The sequence below is a fragment of the Spea bombifrons genome, chromosome 1 (genome assembly GCF_027358695.1).
Source record: "Spea bombifrons isolate aSpeBom1 chromosome 1, aSpeBom1.2.pri, whole genome shotgun sequence".
Taxonomy (NCBI): Eukaryota; Metazoa; Chordata; class Amphibia; order Anura; family Pelobatidae; genus Spea; species Spea bombifrons.
In genome coordinates this window covers 5,918,603-5,935,464 of record NC_071087.1, presented here as the reverse complement: position 1 = coordinate 5,935,464, position 16,862 = coordinate 5,918,603, and the positions used below count along the sequence as shown (strand labels likewise).

Here is a 16,862-nt window from a genome sequence, read left to right as displayed (position 1 = left end):
GAGTTTCAGGGGCCGCTCATTTAGAATGTTCCCAGGTATGGGTATGATCTTTAAATCGGTTCAGAACTTCTAATCGACTTACATTAGAGCATTTAGTGGAGGGGTCCGTGAGAATGTGTAATGTCCCTTCTGAATCTAATATTCTCATTCATGCTTCCAACTTACGAATAGATAAACCACCAAGTGGCTGATTATGGGTCCAATTTTGCAGGATAGGTAAATATTTAATCCAAAGGTTTTATGTCCTCACTTTGGGATATCCAGTCTACAAATATTGTACCCGATTTCCATTGGCTTCAGCAAGTTATTTGTGAATAATCTGAAATCGAATGAATGAACGACAACAGTATACATTGTTACTTCCCATATATTTATTCAGATGCAGTTCTATATTTACAGTTTGAATATTACTTTTGGAACATTGGATTTATGTATAAATGCTCATTCTGGTGAAAAGTTGGAAAACTGGTCTCATCACCATAGCCAGGGGTGGAAGGGTCCTGCTTCTTGGAATATTACAAGGTCTTCCAGGTCTTTGTATCGATGGAGAACAGGGTCGGGTTTCCTATAATTCATACTTTCCAGCTGCCTACAGCTCAATTGTTTTAGACCTTTTTAAACCTTTTGGGACTGATTAAACGGTTACCTTACGAAATGCAAAGTATTCTTACGCCATCATAAGCCAATGAGTATGAGTTTTCACTCTGTTATCTGAGCCCAGTCTAGAGAAACACCCTGGATCCTTTTCATACAGCCTGTGGGAAACAGTATGTCTCAGTCTTAATCACACAGCCAGACGCTGTGACTAGTGGAACTCTCTGGAGGAACCGACTTCATTAGCATTGCCTTAAAGTGTCAGCTCAGTGCGGTGTTTGATCCGGGAAAGTCATCCAAAACATCACATGACTGACAGCAATGGCGACCTCCAAGTCTGCAGGAAAAGGGAGGTTTTTTTGGGAGCCAAAATCAGATAAAACCAATTTTTGTCAGTGTTTTGGGGTTTATGCTTTAACCAATATTTTTGTCAACCAGAGGATCCATCTGTGATAGTCGGGTTGTTGGTTGTTTGCGATTTAAATGACATCACTATATCCATTGTGGTTGAATTCTGAGTAAATTTTACAGCTAGTTTGATGAGAGACCCGGCAGAGCCAGTGAAAACCCTGCCTTCCCAGACTTTGTTCTTAGTAAGTAGCAGTTCGGTCTTTATCGGACCAATTGCGACGACCTTGCAGGCCCCGGGGACTTTAACCCTAAAAGTCTCCCAACTTTCTTCCGGAAGCAGCCCGACTCTTGGATGCAGTAATATACAGCCGTGTCTCCAGGCGCCGAACACCTTTGGGAAAGGAAGCCAGTGATGATCAGACAAGCAACGAATGACATAATCACAAACATGGGAGAATTCTTGGCTTTCTTGATTCCGGCCAAAAATACTCAATCTGTAGTATCCCGCCTCTGGAAGTAGAACGCTGATGCTGATTTTATGCCCCAAGTGGGTTATTAGGCAATACCTGTCCAGGGAGTATGAAGAAGTCTTCCGTTTGGTCTTTTCCAGGACGGCGAACACCTCCGTAGTTGGTAGAGCGTGAAAGGTGATATTGCATTTCCCATTGGTCGTCGTTATCACGGGTGAAAGGTGGCTGGGATCCGTGAGACCTTTCAGTTTTGAATTAAGTCCCGGCCCGCAGTGAATGCTGAGATTAGGCGGGAAAAGTTCATTGTGGTTTATAGGGTGGGTGCATTGAATGAGTAAATTAGCAGCGTTTTGGAAATGTTCCCCGTCCGGGTCTTTGACAAACAGCGAAAGCCTGTAGAAGCCGTGGTAAGGGAGGAGAAGTCGGCAACCCAGCCGCGTTTCTTCGATGTGAGAAACCAGACACTTCTTGCTGAGAGGTTCCGCCAGCTTGTTATGCGCGAGTTCGTACATCGCCAACAACGGCCTGGAAGTCTCAAACACCAGGCTCAAAGCACCGTTTTCTGCAACGATGAGGTCCCCTCCATGGCTGCAGCTGCTAACTCCAAAATATTTCGCTTTCTGGTGCACACCCCAAAAGTGAAAAGGGTTTTTTGGCAGCCAGTCTGAACCCTGTGGGTCCGGGCAATCGATCTGGTACGAACAAACCCATCTGTAGATGTCATTACCATCCATGGGTCTGGCGAATATCATGAGCTCAAACAGACCATCTGTTGGTGGCATCACTTTGAGGGTCATTGACGATTCATGCATAGTCAGCATCCCGTACGTCTTCTCTACCGGGCTGCGGTCATTATTTGAAGTCTTATAGATCTTATAGCTAAATTCTGTTGGCTGGGGACAGCCAAGCATAATGTTGACCTCTCCGCGATCTGTAAACAAAGAGGGTAATCTGGGTTAAATTTACTATTATCGATACATTATAATGTTCCTTGAGTTAGAATGAAAATTATGGAGAGGAGACCAACATTCTAAAATAATATTACGGTCTCTTTTATTTCTGTAACATGTTCTGGTGGCCACCAAAGTTGGACTTCTTAAGTAAGAATACATTTCCAGGCTGTACTTCAGTATAACGACTTCCCTGCTCCAGCACCAAAAGAGATAGATATAATTTTCACTCCTTCCTTTGAAAAATCCCATATTATACATTTTCTTACTGGCACGGCCTATCCCGACTTTCCTCTCGTTATTTATCATGTAAATAAATAATACTCAATTCTCCACTTAATTTAAAATAAATAAATAAATTCTATGATAAATTGTAACAGAAGGATATTAATAAGCCTTTTCATTTACTTTAAAGCCACATGCCTATCCCTAGGTGTCCGTCATCCATGTGTCCTCCTAGATGTCCTTTTTTCTCCTCTGTAGGAACCCTGTTTTTCCCCCACCGTATCCTATTGTTCTTTTCTATTTTATGTCACTCTAGCCTTGAAATAAACCGATAACGGATAAGGCTTCCATAGTCACAGAAAATACTACAATTTTTTTCTCACCTGTCTTGAGGTAGAACACTTTTGGTGAAATGACGAAGAGGCCGAGTTTGAAGAACTCCGAGGTTTTGAAGATTTTTTGCTCAAATGTTTCAAACGACACTTTGTATTCAAGGAGCTGCCAAGCGGGGTCATCAGGCCAATGCGTTTCGATAAAATCCTCGGGATCGGTGAGGAAGTAGAAATCCTCGTAACTGGAGAGGCAGAAACGTGAAATCGAGGAGAACAGATTAAAAGCCGTCAGAAACCGGGGGAAATCAGCGCATTCTGAGGTTACAAAGGAGGTTCCGAAAAAGAGAAGGAATGGGAACTCCAACCGATGCCCCATGCAGGGCCGGCCTTTGGGGTGTGCGACCTGTGCGACCGCACAGGGCGCCACACTCCAGGGGGCGCCGCCGCGGGGTCCGCCGCCGCCGCAGCGCGGTCCGACGCCACTGCCGCCGCGGGGTCCGCCGCAGAGCGGTCCGACGCCCCTGCCGCCGCGGGGTCCGCTGCCGCCAGTATGGGGGCACCCGGCACCCCTCCAGAGACGGACAATAATGTCCGCCGCTGGAGGAGCAGGCTCGCAAGGGAGCAGTATCGGAGGTCTTTAACAGACCTCCGATACCGCTCCCTTGTGATCCCCGCGGCAACAGCTGCTGTGCGCCGGGGTTTGCTGTTAGATCCTGGCGCACAGCACTGAAGCCGCGCCCACCGGTCTCCGTGCCCTCTGACCCGGAAGAAGAGAAGACAGAAGAACTAAGAAGAAGAGCGAAGAGGAGGCAAAGAAACTGAAAGAGGAAAGGTAGGAAAGCATAGAGTGACAGTGAGAGTGGATTGGTGTATATGTGTGGATTAGTATATATGTGTGGTTTGGTGTATATGTGTGGATTGGTATATATGTGTGGATTGGTATGTGTGTGTGGATTGGTATACGTGTGGATTGGTATATGTGTGGATTGGTGTATGTGTGGATTGGTATATATGTGTGGATTGGTATGTGTGTGTGGATTGGTATACGTGTGGATTGGTATATGTGTGGATTGGTGTATGTGTGGATTGGTATATATGTGTGGATTGGTATGCGTGTGGATTGGTATATATGTGTGGATTGGTATGCGTGTGGATTGGTATATATGTGTGGATTGGTGTATGTGTGTGGATTGGTGTGTGTGTGGATTGGTGTATGTGTGTGGATTGGTGTATATGTGGGGATTGGTGTATATGTGTGGATTGGTGTATATGTGTGGAGTGGATTGGTGTATATGTGTGGATTGGTGTATATGTGTGGAGTGGATTGGTGTATATGTGTGGTTTGGTGTATATGTGGGGATTGGTGTATATGTGGGGATTGGTGTATATGTGGGGATTGGTATATATGTGGGGATTGGTATGTGTGTGTGGATTGGTGTATGTGTGTGGATTGGTATATGTGTGTGGATTGGTGTATGTGTGTGGATTGGTGTATGTGTGTGGATTGGTGTATGTGTGTGGATTGGTGTATATGTGTGGATTGGTATATGTGTGTGGATTGGTATATATGTGTGTGGATTGGTTTGTGTGTGTGGATTGGTGTATGTGTGTGGATTGGTGTATGTGTGTGGATTGGTGTATGTGTGTGGATTGGTGTATGTGTGTGGATTGGTATATGTGTGGATTGGTGTATATGTGTGGATTGGTATATATGTGTGGATTGGTATATATGTGTATGGATTGGTATATACGTGTGGATTGGTATATATGTGTGGATTGGTAAGTGTGTGAGAGTGATGGGTGTTATGCTGTACCATTTCCAATGTATTTTTCATTATATAATTATGCTCTAAAGTACATCATAACTCCCATCACTCTATACTGTTCCATACAGTGGCAGAGCTGGGAGGCAGAGGCCTTGCACCCTCACCGCAGGACTTCTGAAAGGTAAGTGAACTTCAAAGAGGGAGAGGGTAGATAGTTAGGAGGGGGTAGATAGGGAGAATGGAGTGAGACGGGGTACATAGGGCAATCATACTCCTATCATGCCAAGTAGTCTACGAGTACATCCTGGAATCTGCGGGCATGATAAGAATGTGATTGCTGTTAATCATATATATATATATATATATATATATATATATATATAAAAATATATATATATATAAAAATATTGTTATTTAATTGTTTTGTTATGTGTTATGGTGTGTGGGGGGGGTCATATTCGGTTTTGGCCAGGTAAATGCTGCACTTTTGGTTTCAGTCCAGAATTCGTTTCGGTGCATCCCTACTACTAAGCCAGACAATTAAGTGGTAGGCCTACACCACATCAATGTTTGGCGTAGTATATAGTGATTGGGGTTTTGTTACAAGTTTTGATTCCTTTCTTTTTTTGGGATGGGGGGGCGCCAGACGAGTAGTCCGCACAGGGCGCCAGAACACCTAAGGCCGGCTCTGGCCCCATGAGATACCCTCAAAGTATGGTTTTTAATCATTTATGATATAAACTATTTCAACACATTTTTCAGAACCTCTATAAAAATATCATGAGACAACTAAAAAGTGGGGGGTTTTTTTTGTTATTTTTTTTAAGTTTTCCAATAAAACCCTGAAATTATTAAGCATTAATAATACCTTTATGTGTCGGCCAATAGGATATTAATGTTATGCATTTCCAACATATGCCGCCAGGGCTTTGTACCCGTAGGACACGTGTTCATGTCAAGATATATATTTAAGAGGGAATATGTCACCAAAAAATGTCTGTCTGGTAACAAATGATGGTCTCATCCTCTTTATAGCGGCTGGCGTGTAAATGACCCTCGATTGATGGTTTATTTGCATGTGAAGCTCCATTCTGGAATCACAAATGGGGTGGAAACCATCTTCTTGCATATTCTTCACACTGCATCCAGCACCACGGATGGATTATATACATTATTCTTTTAGCCCTAGTCACGTAAGGAAAATTAAAGGAGCGCTTTAATGTCCCTGGCAGCCTCACCAAAGAACAATGCATGTGAAAATACTCACTGAGTAGAGTCAGACCACGGGGACCACGAGTAAAATAAGACACCCCGATTATCATATTCATTAAAGTCGCTTCTTGGTTTAGCCTTTTGGCTAAGATCAAGTGAGTACCCGTGAGAGAGGAAAAGCTTGGTCCTCTGGCCTTAAAGGTGAGGGAAGAATGGAAGCCTGAGGTATCTGAATGAAGCTCTCAGGTTAGGTCCACCTAGGTTCCCCTTGCACCCTTCAGACAATGTGGCTGGCTTGGTAAAAGCCCCTTTTGATACACAGACCCTTACTTTCCATACTGGCCTATGGCTGACCAGTGATGGTTCAGTTTTTCATGATACCAGCCTTCATGGTTTTATTTCGGCACTGCTCTTTTGGCTCCCGCATCCCCTTGAAGGCTTCAAGGTCCCTCAAGAAGCCTCAGAAGAGGAACGTTGGGACCTGCTGTGCTCTGTGGCCCTATAAATCACTTATTTTTGAAAGAATTAGCAAGTGGGCCATTGTGCATTCGACCTCAATAATACTCTAACCTCGGTATAAATATCCTTTTCTGAAAATCGACGGTTCCGGCTCCCCAGCAGGCGTCCAGGAGGTGCCACCGGCCATCGAATTCCAACGCGTTCCACATGTGGTTGGACTTAGTCCTGTGGAAACTGAGACCCTCGCTGTGTTCTGTGCCTCGGCTGTACCCCGATACCTCTCTGCATTTAATTCCAATCAGCCTGCAACAAAATACAAAGTCACCTCCTGTAATAATCTGTCCCCCTAACCGATGTGAAGCCCACCGGGCTGGAGTACCCTGCATCCATGTCACGCTGCTTCTGAGCTACTCACTTCCTTCCCAGCTCCATCCCTTACCTGAAGATTATTTTTGTCTCTTTCACTCCAAAAGAATGATTGTATGCAGTTAAGAATTTTATTGTCATGATACATTTGAGGGTTAAATACAATAGCAGCGGGAAAAAAAACAAGGACTTCAGGGGCATCAATCAAGCCAACTGTAAAATTACTAAATTTACCAATATTAGATTTAAAACTAGAATTATATTTTAATAAACAATCACTTTTTTTAAAATAAATACATTTCCCCAAAATATATAATGTGATATATACCGGGATGAAATATATTGCATAGGGGCTTTAATAATATAGTTTGGAGAATATATTTGTATTTTTTGCTCACCTGTATAAAATATATATTTTGCCCTTACTATTATCCTTGTATTAAATACATACTTGTGTATTGCTAGTCCGTGTAATAAGGCGTGTAGCGCATAGATACCCGCACATGTCTTTGAGCAGGCTGGCGTAACCGGAACACACGGCTTTCCGGCTCTTCAGAACGTCTTCCGGTTGGAATATCTTTGGCGATTGTCCGAGGAACCCGCCGACATCGTAACCTTATAACACAAAGCAAGATTTACGTGTGACGAGTGAATGTCGACTGCACAGCTTTTGCGGCCCGTCGTGTTTAAGCTACAGACTGGGGGTCCTGCCCTATCCTACATACTTACTGATGTTATGGCAGAGCCAAATCCAGATGGCACGGATCTTTTCCAGGTCATTCCGGGACTTCTCTGTGATTTTACTTACAATTTCCTGCATTGAATAATCGGACGTCATCTAAACGAAAAAAAAAAAAAAAAAAAGAATAAAAAATAGAATAAACATAACAATGGGAGCAATAAACTACAATAAAAATAATTATCATAATAATAATAAAGTTGTCAGAAATACTAAAATGCATCACGGCATAAATAATACATCTGAGTAATACAAGGATTAAATTCCCTCCGCTCCCCATTACCACCCCATCTCTCTCGCCCCATCTCTGTATTTGCGTAAATACCTGTCAGTTCATGTCGAGTTGCACAAATACAATTTTTTATCTTTATTGTAACATAATTTACAAAGCAAGGAACCCTCAAAATCAAGTTGTATCCCTACATTCCGAGTGTCCCTGTTGAGGCTGGCCAGTCCCTCGTCTGGGCCCAGATCCCTCTGGATCACCCAGGGAACGGTAGGCCTGTGAGTCTTAAATTCATGATAACCTTACACAGCTCGTAGTTATCTGGAGAGACATGGCGTCCATGATCCAAAGCAGCTGCTTCTACTGCAGAAAGATCATGGCGGACGTTACTAAGTCCTGGGACGCTAATTCAAGTGATAGATAAGGGTGATGCGCTGGATGTATTATGTATTATGGTGGATCTGGTGAAGCCTTTCATGCTGGTCACACGGTAAGAGAAGGTCCGCGTTAAGGGGGTTACTAGCCAGTAGGATACTAGGTTATGTAATAGGAGGAAAAAGTCCATACTAATGCCACTTCATAGATCATCGGTGAGACCTCGTTCAGAATACCGTGTCCAGTTCTGCAGACCGTGGCTCCAGTAGGACAATAATTCAGAGTCAATTCAAAGAGAGGCCACTAACATGGCCCGTGGCCTTATGGACATGCCAGGGAAAAACTTACAAATATGGATACAATAGTAGAGAGAAGGAAGGGAGGAGGTGTGATCACAAATATTTCAAGAGGGCAATTTGTTTAATAGAAACAGGAGGTGAGATCGTGACAAAGGGCTCTTAGTATAATATTTAGAGAGGTAGAATGTAGGCGCGTGGTCTTCCAAGATTATCACAAGGTTTCCTACTCACCGTCTCACTCATCGTAAGGACGTGGTGGTCGACGTGCGTAAAAGTGTAGAGGGAAAACAGCTCCTTCCTCTTCATCCCTTTCCCCGGTTTAGCGGGGTCATTATCAACATAAACAACTCCACCATGGTTTCCCGGCGTATCCTTGGAGTCGGCCATCATGTTCGACGATGTTGCATGATCTGAGCTTGAGTTGGTTCTTAATTTTTTGGCCTCAAAGTTAACATTGCTTTTATTCTTCGCTGCCCAGAACTGAAACACCTCCTTCTTACTCCCGGCGGTCACATTGGATGCCGTACTTTCAGACTGGCTTTTGAATGCACTGCCTTCCTGGTCGCGGCCGTGGAGGGGTCTTACGGACGAAGATGGAATCTCGGTCGGTTTATTTTTAATATTTAGATTTGAACCGTTACGAGGATCCAACTCCTCCATCTTTAAAGTCACGTTAGTATCGAGCCTCTTTGGAGGTTGGGTTCCTGTAGGTTTTATTGCCGGGTGTTGGGTTTGTTTATCGGGGTGTTGGCCGGGCAGATAATTAGTCGGTTCTTCATCATGGTTGACTGTCTTAGAGTGAATTAGTTTTTCGCTCCGCTCGTTGGATTGACATTGGATCGGTCGTCCGCGGTGTTGGTTAGACTTTGATTGGAATGGCTTCTCTCCATGTTGGTTGGGCTGAGTTAGGACCATTTCTTCACCCTGATGGTCGCTTTGCGGTTGGCCTAGACCTTCACACCGTTGGCTGGATTGAGATTGGACCGGTCGATCAGAATGTTGGTTAGGTTTGCATTTAGTTGCCCTTTCATTGAGTTGGTTGGGCTTCGCTTGACCTTGTCTATCGCCGTGATGGTGGAAGCGAATCTGGATTAATTTTTCACTGTTTGGGCTGGATTTAAATTTGATAATTTTTTCGTTTTGTTGGCCGGATTGAAACTGTCCTTTAATCGTTTTCTTGTTGTTGTTGTTTTTGTTCCCAACCAAAGGGGTATTCAGCGGAATTGTTCTTTCTCCTTGACCGTTTTCTGGATTCGTTGAAACTCCATTCCCAAGACCCATTTCCTTTTATTCAAATAAATAATCAAACCTACATGGTAAATAAAAAAAAGAATATATATATATTATTCCATCAAGTTACTGAGTCATAGTTCATCATCGCTAAAGTTTTAAGTTCTAGCTATTTTGAGTACTTAGAAGATTCTAATAATTGTTTAGGCGCCAAGCATATTTTGACCGATGAAAATAGTCACATGATATTCTGTTCGCTCCACCCACATCAGTTCAGCCAATGAAAAAATGTTTATTTTGCTCAATCTGCATACCGCTATTTAAACAAACGGGTGAATTCTAGAACTCGACCATCAACATTTTTTGGTTGACATTGTATGCTGTTTCCAGAATATTAAATAAAATATTATTTTTAGACAAAGCTGATTTTTTTAAAACAAAAAATTAGGGTTAAATATGTTTAAACTGTTTCATTATATTTGTATATAATTTTTTTTCCGGAATGCAGTTGTTTTTGTGTTTCCATCACGATATTAAACCTGACTTTGTGCCATTATTTTATCCGAGTGCCGTCCGGAAGGCCGCATCAGCTGCTAATGTGAATGCTCGTTACCATCTCATCTCATTTTTCTTCCGTAATTGCGAGGAAGGCTGGAGATGTCAGGAACGGCTGAGGTTGTTAATGTACCGATAATAGGAATAATAACTCCCTTTCCTCTTCCCTTTTATAAAACAGTCCCTACGTCCTTTTCCTGGCCATACGTCTAATGTAGCAAGACTTCCAGCAACGTTTAACGTACAAAGAGCCTCCGCGCTCCGCCGCTTCCCTTTAATCATTTCTGTCCTCCCTTTAAAAGGATAATTTTACTTTTGCGGAGGTTCTTCGAGCTACAGACAAATTTTGTACTTTTACTTGGAAATGCTGCATAATAAACTGCTAGGCATACCTCCCAAGTATCCCTACTTAGAACAGCCAGTCCCTCTTTGGGAATCCAATCCGTCCTCTCTTATTATCCATGTTTTGTGGGTAAGAGTTTAAATCTATTATTAAATACGTTTAATAAATTTAGTGGAAACTTGTGTCTTTTTCTCTCCTCCTCCTTCCCTCTCCTTGGATCTCTCCCCCCCTTCTCTCTTTTTTTGGACCCCGTATATAATGTTTAGCTAACGCTTGCTCAGAAAGTTATATAATGTAAAGGGGGAAGGAATGTCCAACGCTCTCTGCCATCCGGCAGCTGGAGGAGCCGACGCGAGCCGCCCCGGGTTATAACGCGCTGCTGGAATGAATGGAAAGCATGCGGTGGGATTTACTGCCTCTAGAATGTAAGCTCCTGTGCGCCGGGGCCTCCTCACCTGTTGTTTCTGTATGTTATATACTACTTGGTATGTCCTGTTTAGCCATTGTACAGCGCTACAGAATATGATGACGCTATATAAACTATAAATAATAATAAATAATAGTAATAAATAATAATAACCATTTACAAAAGCATGTTTGAAAAAAAATTAATACGCTCATCTCTAAATTTAGCGTAAGAATTTCATAAGAATCTGTTCATCTACCCAATGATGTACCAGCAATAGCATTTCCTACAGTGCACACCTGCCAACAGTCTCGGTATAGGAGGGGCAGTCATGACTTTTGGCTGGGACTGGTTGGGGAGACCCTCTGATCTCCGCTGACCAGCCCAGGGAGCTTTAAAATAGAGATCTGTGGCCACCTCGCGATGCATTGAACCTGGCGGCTCTTCCGGTAGGGCCAGCCGGGTGGCCCCAGACCAGTCTCAACCCCCCAGCACTGGTGTCATGATTTGTACACCAGAAATGTTGCGGGGGGGGGGGATGTAGGTTGTTTTAATACATTTAATTTAATTAAAGGGAACATCCCAAATTCTGCATGCCGCTAACGAGGCTAAAAAACAAACACCGTGTTAATGAAAGAACGTCCTAAAATAAACCCGCCGCTCTCCCTGGGGTCCATAGAACGTTGGCTATTGTTATTATTAGACTCCATATTCTATATTCTTTCCAGTACGACACGGATCAACCTGTCAGCAAACCCCCCCCCCCCCGTTATTCCTCCTCTGCTGGTAAACCTTTCCGTGACATTTCCATCTGACGCAAGACTTTGGGAAGGGGGAGCGAGGGACGGGGGGGTGCAGAAATGCTGCAGCGAGTTCATGTTCTTCTTCTCGCCCACCCATTAAGATGTTTAACAGAGAGGAGACGTCTGTTTGCCCCCCCGGGTGACGTTGGCTTTTGTTTCCCCGAAGGAGCGAATGAATGAAGCGTTATCATATAACCCGTCTCACCGGCAACCTTATGCAGCGCAACACTCAGAAAAGGATATACGCTTCTCTCCATCGTACAACACCGCGGAATATGACGGCGATTTATAAATCAGTAAATAATAATAATTACTAAACTCACCAGAATATATATATATACCACTGTATACAATAATATAACCCCCAGCGCTGTATACAATAATGTAACCCCCAGCGCTGTATACAATAATATAACCCCCAGCGCTGTATACAGTAATATAACCCCCAACGCTGTATACAGTAATATAACCCCCAGCGCTGTATACATTAATATAACCCCCAGCGCTGTATACAGTAATATAACCCCCAGCGCTGTATACAGTAATAACCCCCAGCGCTGTATACAGTAATATAACCCCCAGCGCTGTATACAATAATATAACCCCCCAGCGCTGTATACAATAATATAACCCCCAGCGCTGTATACAATAATATAACCCCCAGCGCTGTATACAGTAATAAACCCCAGCGCTGTATACAGTAATAACCCCCAGCGCTGTATACAGTAATATAACCCCCCAGCGCTGTATACAGTAATAACCCCCAGCGCTGTATACAGTAATATAACCCCCAGTGCTGTATACAGTAATATAACCCCCCAGCGCTGTAGACAGTAATATAACCCCCAGCGCTGTATACAATAATGTAACCCCCAGCGCTGTATACAGTAATATAACCCCCAGTGCTGTATACAGTAATATAACCCCCCAGCACTGTATACAGTAATATAACCCCCAGCGCTGTATACAGTAATATAACCCCCCAGCGCTGTATACAGTAATATAACCCCAGCGCTGTATACAGTAATATAACCCCCGCGCTGTATACAGTAATATAACCCCCAGCGCTGTATACAGTAATATAACCCCCAGCGCTGTATACAGTAATATAACCCCCAGCGCTGTATACAGTAATATAACCCCCAGTGCTGTATACAATAATATAACCCCCAGCGCTGTATACAATAATGTAACCCCCAGCGCTGTATACAGTAATATAACCCCCCGGCTCGGACACCACACTGAGCTGATGCTTTACGGCGATGCTAATGAAGTCCGTTCCTCCATAGACTGTTATTAGTTAATGTGGCTAGGTGATTAAGACTGAGTGATTCTTTTACTTCCCATTCTGCTCCCAGGCATTTTAATAGCAGTCTGATCCATGACCAAATAACACTGGAGTTCAGACAGAGAATCAAAGAGTGAAACAAAAGAAACGAGGCGGATCGATGGACTCCGGGAATCCAGATAAAAGACAACCCCAAAAAAGTGTGAAGAAGAACAACAATATTGAGGGTTTTGTCATAAAACAATACTGGTGCATTCTATTGGTTGCTATGGTGATTACACAATTTTTCTTGTTTTGTAATGGGTTTAATACCTCGTTTGCTGTGCGCTCTTAGTCAGAGTCGCTCTATTGCAGGACTGCGCAACTCCGGTCCTCAAGGTCCGCAAACCGGTCCTTTAAGAATTCACCATATTTTTCAGGTAGGGATGCGCAGAATTCCCAGTCCGCTTGCGGCCCCCGAAGGGCTCTCATAATGTGCATCTTTTATACCTTCTGCTGTCCAAGCATGATGGGAGTTATCATTTCAAGGGCTGGAAAGCTGATTGGCTGCCTCTGATCTGCGTTGTATTCTCTTTTTGCCGCTCCTTGCGCATGCTTTGCGAGGCCGCCGAGGTCATTTGATCTTTTTGTGGTTCATTGGAAGTCCCTTTATTTTTAACTCCAGTGCATGCGCAGAGAATACCCCGCGGACAGAGAATCTCCATGAAGGGCATTCACTTCGGGAGTCGTGAACTTGGAAAGCTTGGGTTAAATTAGTATGATAGGTGTTTGGAGTTGGAGAAACACGCGCTGGATTCATAGAATTGTTAATGTATATACTGCATGCGTATCGAGTATTTCTCAGCGCGCGCTTTTTGGGTTTTAGCACAATTCCTGGCACCGTTGGCCTGGATGTTCCTGCTGCACAGATGTTCATGCATCTGCTTAATTGGTAAACATGCGCGAGAGAATGAACTGTAATATCCCAATCACAATATTCCTGCCCAGCTCATATATATATATATATATATATATATATATACGCAGCAAAGTGCGACACGACGAGCATGAACTAGTTACTCCAGGCTTTTTATTAACCCTCGGAGGGTATAAAAGAATCTCGCTTTACGTTCTAATTCCTTAACATTCTTTCGCGGTGGCGGATCGCCATATCTGGGAACTCTCCAGGTTTTGGCCGGAGACTCCGCGCGAATCGCCGCTTCTCCGGGGTCTCCGGGTGAAACAACAAGTCGCAGGAGCAGTTTGTATGCCACGCCCCCTGCTCCCCACCTACTTCCCTTCGAAAAATGATGTGTCCGTCACCGGGACCGCCCACTGATGGTGACAGGACCGCCCATCGATGTCAGCGGGACCTCCTACAAGGGGGGAACAGGGAGTTCCCGGGTATGCATATAGCAAATAGTATACAATATATACTTGCCCTGGTACTATAACAGATATTAAATCTCTACGCATATTAATCTATAGAACACAATACAATATATAGAAGTAACGCGTATACCGAGTTCTACATTGAAATGAAGTTTAAGAATCAACCCAGCAGACAACAGCATTTAAAGCGACAGGATATTAAAGGGTTAAATGCATTAAAGGGGTAAACGCGTTAATTTATATTTTTATTGCATGCGGAGGTATAGAGGGCTTCACCAGTATCGCTTCCATGCATTTGTTCTCTTTCCTCGTCCTGCATTTATTTGCCCTGCATGAGATGAATTTGAGCGAGCGTCTCCTCGTCAGCCGTGTGCCTGCGCAGGACGCTCAATTCCAGCCAATGATTGGCTGCTTCAAACAAGGAATGGGGTGTCTTATCAATGTAGTTTTTTTCTTTTGTTAGATAAAAGAATGCGTATTAAAATACTTTAACCTGCGTTCAGTGCTGACGAGACATTAAACCGTCCCTTTAATATTGCATTTCTTCATTTATTTTTAATTACTGGATAAATTAGATTGTAAGCTCACGAGAGCAGGAGCCTCTTTTCCTTCTGTCCCAGTATGTTTTAATGTGTCCTAATCTCATTGTCATTTTAAACTGTCTTTTTTAAATATTAATACTGCGCTACGGTATCTGCTGGTGCTATATAAATAATATGTAATGCAGTGAAATTCATGGATTTACCCAGAAACACGATTCCCCAGCTTTCAGGGACATTCTCTCCTAAAACGTTACATTCCGCTCTATGGTTTGGCAGCTGGAATATTTTAGTCAATCACAAAATGCCCTTTTTTCGTGTTAAATTGTATCTCTTCTGTATCAGTAAAAAAAAATCCTCTACTTTCAAAATAAATTAAAAAAAAATGTCAAAAATAATTTTCTAGCTGAATATTCAATGGAGATATTTTTTATATGAATTTGTAAATTAATTGGATTAATGTATATATATATTCTTACTGTCAACTGTATCTCCTCGGTAACACAAACCCTCCATTAAAAAAAAAAATACAGACAATTTAACAATAAATAAATAATTAATTTAATCATTTTCTAGCTAAATATTTAATGGTCATTTTTTTCCCACTAAATTTGTGAATTAATTGGGTTTAGAAATTATATATATATATATTTTTTTTTACAGTCAGACCCCCCACCCCTTAACTAAACATTTAAACAGGACAAGTAACTTGATATGAAAGCTTATGATGAGAACAGATACTCAGCACACCGTACTAACACAAACACATATACAAACATACATGTAAACTACAGGCAGAGGAACATATCGGCAGATCGGCCCCATTCGGCCCCCGTCTAGTCGCCCGTTTCTCCTGCTGTAAAGACTCAAACCTTAATCAGTCGTTGGTCTCGTCTTAGATTCAGGAGCCGTATGTCTATCCCGCGCATGTTTAATACCCTCGCTGTATTACCCTCTACCACTTCTACTGGGAGGCTGTTCCACTTATCTACCCCTTCTCCATAAAAACAACCAATGGGTGATTAAAATAATTCTAAAATATGCCCTAGTTCCGACAACACTCAGCACTCAGCTGATGAATTAACATCCATTTTATCAAAGCAAATGTAAAAGAATTAAAAAGAAAAGTAAAAGAATGTAAAAAGTACAACGCATTGTTCCGCCCCGGGTCTTAAGAATCTGCGCATTAAAGCATTCCGTGTAACGAGTACTTACGGGTTCCCATCCAGCGCAATGTGAGCTCGGAGACGCCGTCTCTTTATACCCCGGCCCTCGGCTCGGGGTCTGTTTTCCATTTAAACACCTCGCACGCTCAGAAAGGTCTAAAAATACTTCAAAGGCTGGCGATACGCTTTCCGCTGCCTGGGATGATAGTAGTTAATACCGCGCTGGGGCGTACCGACCGCTCTGACCATAAAGCGGTTTGAATATAAATACAATAACAACAGATACGGCCCAACGGCTGCCCCGACATTAAACTTCCATATTAATAGTTACGTCTCCGCACTGTCCGCGGTTACATCGGGGGAGATGATGTAAAATGAGCCGTGAGAATTGTAGAAATGCCCATGTGTTTTGTCTGCAATGAAGCGGTGAAGCAGGGGTTAATAATCCATAGGTCACCTTTAAGGTTTAACAATATATGATTGCAAGCTCTTCAGGGCAAACGACATACTTTCTGTCCCATTTTAAGCGAGGCAGCCCCAGTTTCCACGCTCTGATGTCACTGCCTAGGTGCCCCACTGTTAGAATGTTGGGTGATCAGAGGACCTCTCCCCACCGTCCACCAGCTGTAGTATGTGTAGTACGGATGACAGATGATCAGAAAACACATGGACAAAGGGCACAGCAGAAGCATAGACCTCACACACAGCCTCCTTGTGATGTATCGAAGCAGAGTGCTGTAATATGATGTCATATCCTGGCTTTCTATGTCAATACTTCTCGAGATGGCTGGACAGGT

At 43.1% G+C, this 16,862-nt stretch overlaps 1 protein-coding gene across 2 annotated transcripts; it reads right to left on the bottom strand.

Annotated features, from left to right (window-relative positions):
• Positions 1 to 349: 349 nt before the first annotated feature.
• LOC128477938 (lim and transglutaminase domain protein ltd-1-like) lies at positions 350 to 16,186 on the bottom strand. Of its 2 annotated transcripts, XM_053458109.1 has the most exons (8): positions 16,115 to 16,186; positions 8,596 to 9,673; positions 7,455 to 7,563; positions 7,223 to 7,340; positions 6,471 to 6,662; positions 2,974 to 3,164; positions 1,512 to 2,346; positions 1,058 to 1,336 (listed from the first exon to the last, which is right to left on the bottom strand). In XM_053458109.1, exons 2-8 carry the CDS (start codon positions 9,643 to 9,645, stop codon positions 1,207 to 1,209), a joined length of 2,625 nt encoding a protein of 874 aa, XP_053314084.1. In that variant the 5' UTR covers positions 9,646 to 9,673; positions 16,115 to 16,186; the 3' UTR covers positions 1,058 to 1,206. The 2 variants fall into 2 exon arrangements, with proteins under 2 accessions (XP_053314083.1, XP_053314084.1); XM_053458108.1 differs by having other exon boundaries at positions 350 to 2,346.
• Between the last annotated feature and the right edge of the window lie 676 nt (positions 16,187 to 16,862).